Source organism: Guillardia theta (genome assembly GCF_000315625.1).
Source record: "Guillardia theta CCMP2712 unplaced genomic scaffold GUITHscaffold_95, whole genome shotgun sequence".
Classification (NCBI taxonomy): Eukaryota; class Cryptophyceae; order Pyrenomonadales; family Geminigeraceae; genus Guillardia; species Guillardia theta.
Window position 1 is genome coordinate 276,973 of NW_005434579.1, and position 5,130 is coordinate 282,102.

The 5,130-nt window shown below is 51.1% G+C and overlaps 2 protein-coding genes across 2 annotated transcripts in view; one reads left to right on the plus strand and one right to left on the minus strand.

The window, feature by feature from the left end:
- Positions 1-2,534, minus strand: part of GUITHDRAFT_116433 (hypothetical protein) — a gene marked incomplete at both ends in the record, with an annotated part of 5,029 nt that extends 2,495 nt beyond the window's left edge. The window contains 12 exons of the mRNA XM_005824393.1: positions 353-413; positions 468-631; positions 674-711; positions 758-811; positions 958-1,020; positions 1,289-1,315; positions 1,379-1,470; positions 1,520-1,576; positions 1,777-1,820; positions 1,872-1,924; positions 1,971-2,060; positions 2,427-2,534. Of these exons, the coding sequence (XP_005824450.1) occupies positions 353-413; positions 468-631; positions 674-711; positions 758-811; positions 958-1,020; positions 1,289-1,315; positions 1,379-1,470; positions 1,520-1,576; positions 1,777-1,820; positions 1,872-1,924; positions 1,971-2,060; positions 2,427-2,534 (851 nt within the window). The remainder of the gene's footprint in view (positions 1-352; positions 414-467; positions 632-673; positions 712-757; positions 812-957; positions 1,021-1,288; positions 1,316-1,378; positions 1,471-1,519; positions 1,577-1,776; positions 1,821-1,871; positions 1,925-1,970; positions 2,061-2,426) is intronic.
- Positions 2,535-4,264: 1,730 nt separating this feature from the next.
- On the plus strand, positions 4,265-4,889 carry GUITHDRAFT_116434 (hypothetical protein; the record flags this gene model as incomplete). Its single annotated transcript, XM_005824394.1, has 6 exons — positions 4,265-4,331; positions 4,403-4,448; positions 4,498-4,528; positions 4,584-4,634; positions 4,682-4,756; positions 4,806-4,889. The coding sequence occupies 6 exons, from the start codon at positions 4,265-4,267 to the stop codon at positions 4,887-4,889; spliced, it is 354 nt and encodes a 117-aa protein (XP_005824451.1).
- Between the last annotated feature and the right edge of the window lie 241 nt (positions 4,890-5,130).

The following is a 5,130-nucleotide window of genomic DNA, read 5'->3' on the forward strand; positions in this document are numbered from 1 at the left end:
CTTAGCGGATGAGTCGATCAGGATCCTACAGCACATCTTAGTCTTCTGCTGCTACTGCTGCCTCCCCCCCCCCCCCCCCCTCCCCTCCTGCTTCTTTTTCCTTCCTCTGCCGCACCTGCAGCCAGAACCGATCCCAAGCTGATTAAGGAGGAGCCCCCTAGTGGTATGGGTGAGGAAATGCCAAGTGAAGTGACCAAGAGGAGAAGGAGAGACAGGGAGAGGAGGAGAGAGAAAGCAAGAGCGGGAATGGAGAGGACCTGACAACGAGAGGGGCGGGGCAAGGGACAAGGTAGAGGAAGCATAGGAGGGAGGGAGGAGGGAGGGAGGAGGGAGGGGAGAAGGAAGTTAATACCTCGCTCCACCCTCGTCGAATGCTTTACACATCTTGTGGAAGAGAGGGTCCACGTTGACCTCTGCACGTCGTTCTCACAAACCAGCAACCTCCTCCTCCTCCTCCTCCTCCTCACCTGTGTCGACTTTCTTCTGGATCAAGCTCTCTGGGTTGCTCTCAATCGTGTTGCTTCCCTGATAGCCACCGTTACATGCCGGGCCTCCTCCTTCTCCTCCACTTGCCTGCATCGGGGTCTTGCGGGCCTTCTTCCCCTTGCTGGTCTCCTCCTGCTCTCCCTCCCTGCCAGACTATCAGGAGGAACAAGACCTTGCAAGCACAGACGCTTCGCTCTCGTCGGATCCTTTCTCCTCCTCCTCTTGCTGCAGACGCGATTACTGGCTCTCCTTCTCCTCCCTCCTCCCTAACCTCCTCCTCGTTGGGCTGAGATGTGCGGGTAAGACCCGTGACGACCCGAAAGGTCTGTGATAGCGTTACCCAATTCTCCTCCTCCTCCTTCCCTCCTCCTCCTTCGCTCATCCTTCCCATCCTCTTCCTCTACCAACGCCTCCTCCCTCTCCTCTTTGGGTCTCCTTCTCCTACTCTCTCTCTCTGCTCCCGCCTTTCACCTCGTTGTGCACAGAGTCAACACGGCAGGAGTAGATCTTGCCAGCAGCATCCAAAGTGCAGCCCTGAGACGAGGACGTTCAATGAAGGGGACTGGGGCAGCAGGAGAGGATTCAAGATTGAGGAAGAGGAAGAGAAGGAGGAGAAATGAAAGTAGAAAAGGATGAGGGAGGAAATAAGGCAAGGTAGGAGTGAATGGAAAGTTAAGTCCGAGAAGGAGGAGAAAGAGAAGGAAGGGAAGGGAAGGGGTAGGGAGGGGAGGGGAGGGGAAAGGGAGGGGAGGGGAAGGGAGGGAGGGGAAGGGAGGAATGGTGAGGGGTAAGAGGAAATTACCGCTGTCACAAAGTCTGTCTCCTTTGCCTGCAGCATAGAAAACCTTCACCGCCCGAACACCTCTCGGGTGAGGGGTGAAGAGGGTCAGACCTGGGAGAGGCCGCGGATATGATCGAGCAAGTTCATATTCCATGCGTTCTTCTGCGTGATCTTGTTCTCGTTGGCCAGCTTGATGCAGTCACCTGCATCCCACCTCTCACTCCTTCAGCCTGACGATTCTCCCCAACTCACCGTAGAGAGCCTGCAGGCGGTCGCCGTCGAGACGCCCTCCCTTGGGAGTTCCAAACACTGACATGACCGTCACTGCACCGTCTCAATGCGCATTGCAAACGTCATCTCCATCATCAGGTCAATCATCAACAGCAACCTCGTCTCCGACAACAACAACAACAACAACAACAACAACAACAACAACAACAACAACAACATGATCATCATCGCCATCATGATCAGCAACATCACAGCATGTCTTCACACACATGCACAACCTGTAGCTTCAGCATCAAACGACTGCCTCTTGGCCTTGGAGTCGCTGGGAGAGAAAACGACGTCACAGCCCCACTCCCCACCTCCCTCCGAGCACCTCCCCAGCATCTTCTTGAAGGGCGTGAAGGTGTTGGAGCTGGTAGCAGCGTTCTGGTGCGGTCGGTCAGGAGCAAGATGCTCTCAGAGTATGACAGACCTGCGCTCGGAGGTTCTCCTTCTCAATCTCATCGTCGTTCACAGACAGCAGCAGCTCGGGGGCTGCTGACTTCCGGCGGTTCAAGGGCGTCTGAGCCACCGGTGTCAAGAGTGCAGGAGGACGTTTCGCGGAGGGAGAGATGAAACAGCTGATGAGGATGGAGAAGAATTAGGGTAACAGGAAGATGAAATGGCACGGAAGTGAAAGTTGCAAGAGATGAAGATTGAGAAGGTGCAATCAAGGAAGGGCAAGTGAGAGTGGAAGAAGAAGGCGAGGTGTGGGAGGAAAGGGGAAGGGGCAGGGGTCAGGGGGAAGATGAAAGCGACGCAGCTATCACGATGACCTGCAAAGGAACTACGTTGGATGACATCCTGCCGATTGGAGTCAGAAGTCTTCCAAGCAAGGAGAAGTAGCTGATTGCTCGAGAGCTTTCTCTAAACGATGATATGCTGAGACCAAGATCCAGATGGAATACTCCTTCACTTGCTCGTCTCTATGATGTCTCGAATCCAAATCGGTACGTGAACAATCGTTGTCCTCAACTACAGCTTGTGTGTATCTCATTCATGCCCAACACAAATCTATCCACCTTCCTTCGCACCAATACTCTATACATGTTTGAACCTCTTCTAACTACTGACTTTGCTCTCCCTCAGCCCTTGCTGCCACTCCTGCTGTTGCGATCTTTGCTCTTGTTGTGTGCCTTATTGCTATCCGTTGTCCTGCTCCTCCTGTTCCTGCTTCTACTTTTCCTGCTTCTGTTTTTGTTCATGCATCTTCTGTTCTTGCTGCTCCTGCTCCTGCTCCCTCGCCGTTGCCTGCTCGTTCAGTTTCCCACGCCATCGTACGAAGTTTGAATTCTCCGGAACTTTGAGACTTTACAAACTTTGACTTGGAAACTTTCCGATGGTCAACACATAAACTTCCTGAATTTTGGAAACGACCCATCTTACAAAGATTTAGAACACCAAACAGTACAAATTCTGAATTTAAAAATTAATATATTCATTTTAAAAATATCTTTAGTATATATAAGCTATTTATACTATCTACCTAACGGTAAACTTTTGGTACACATTGAAGCTTTATATAATAGTTTTAATTATATATATTATTGAGATTTTATATATATTATTGAGATTTTATATATTAGTTTTACCTCTACCCAACCTACACCTAAAGATCCTGCGGGGGCTCGGTACCCTTGGGAGCCACAACGTTGATCAGATGGTAGGGGTAGGTAGTCTTCAGACCGGTCCATAGAACTGAAATTTCCTCTGGAAACAGGGGTAAAAGGGGTACTCACCTAACCCTGATAGGGTAGTCAGCATGTGTTCCCAGATTTTACCTGGGGTGGGTGAACTTGAGATGGAGGGGTAGGACGACAGGGTTGGAATGATATTATAGGGGTAGGGGTACTCCGCTGGAACTCTACACGTAGGTCATGGGATGACAGTACCCGTACTGATCATAAGAGATCCATCGAAATTTAAGGGTGGGGTTTGTTTTGTGAACATGGGTAGGGTACTAAAAAGATGGGTGGTCATGGTCTAGTCCCCGAGTGAAAGCAGGAGAGAGGGGGTGGGAACAGGACGTGGGTAGGGTAGGGGTAGCGTACACCTACATTCCAGTGGGTAGGGGTTACATTAGGGTAAATGGGGGGTGGAGGGTAGCAACCATGGGTTCAATAGCGCGAGGCGAGAGATGCATAGCAAGGATCGGAATGCAGGGGAGGGAGGGAGGGAGGGAAGAGGAGGAGGCAGTAGCGTCAAGGGATGACGAAGGGAGGAAAGTACGAGACAGGTCTACGTATCATGCAAAGCGCGTATGCCTCTGTCATGATAAGGCAGAAGGCTGAGAATCTCGTGAAGCTTTTGTAGAGACGGTGAGGGTTGTGTACAGGTTCCATGATGGGACTCGGAGATTGAAGCAGCATGTTCAAGGGAGAGAAGATTACATGACTGTGGAGCAAAACTGAGAGCTGACAAACAACGATCAGCGGGAGTCAAAGTGGCAAGAGGTAGACGTGGCAAGGCTTGGAAATTTTGGGTCCGACCTACATTAGTGAAATCAGCTACTCCCAACGCTCTTGCTTCACAGTGGCATGCACAGTGTTCAGAAGTTGGAAATCATCAACTGATTCCTCCTTAATTCTCGTGTTGGATTAGAGTTAGTACGGGTAGATGTGTGGAGAGGAGGAGAATTGAACTGATGTCCACCTTTGAATCTGGGTTGATTGCACGAAAGCTTTGAGGTTCAAGGAAGGGATACTTGCTCATGCCCTTTGCTCACAGATGGATCTGATCTTGGAGCTCGAAGACAAGTATTTCTTTGACTGGATGTACAGCAAAGTCTCACCCAGTGAGTGACGTCTCCTAATATCAGTTTGGAAGGCAGAGTGTTGATAGTGATCTAACTGTCTTGATAAACAGACTATCTTGCGCAGAATGCATCTGATCCTGTACGCCAGTTCATCAGGTGCCATAGCGCTCGATAAATCTTGTTAAGCAGCTGATTTCCTGTACAGCATTTACCTCACCCTTACGGTGCACGGATGGGTGAGTTTTGGCCTGTTAAGAACTTGCGTTCGAGTTGTGATGGGCGACTGTGCAGCTGTTGTACTTCAGTGGTGCGGGTTTGAGCTGGCTGCTCTTCTTCGACAAGGTCTTGTCTCGGTGCATGTGGGGAAAACATGACGGGGAGCGCGGCAGAAATACCTGGAGCATCCGAAAAAGCTCCACAATCAAGTTGCAAGGGAGATTTCAACCACATTCTTCAGCATCCCGGTGACAGCTGCAGTCCCATGAGTGTGCAAGCGCTGACATGAGGGGCAAGGTCATGAGTGTCTTTACCTCTCCCATCTTCTGGCTGGAGGTAACGGCGGACAAGCGTGCGAGATCCTTGGCAGACCTTGTGTGAACGCCGCAAACTCCAGGTCAACGGATACTCGAAGCTGCTGGACTCTAGCCCAGGATGGCAGTTCGAGGTGACTCCAAGTTCCTGTTTAATGGGCTCCTCCCTCTACATCACTGCCTGCATCTGCTGCCGTCCACTTGCGTGCCCTGTCGCTGAGCTGCTTGTTCTCACGTATCTCCTCTGTTGTATCTGTCTCCCTCCTCCTTGCTTCCTCCTACCTTGTTTCCCCTTCCCCTATCCTCCC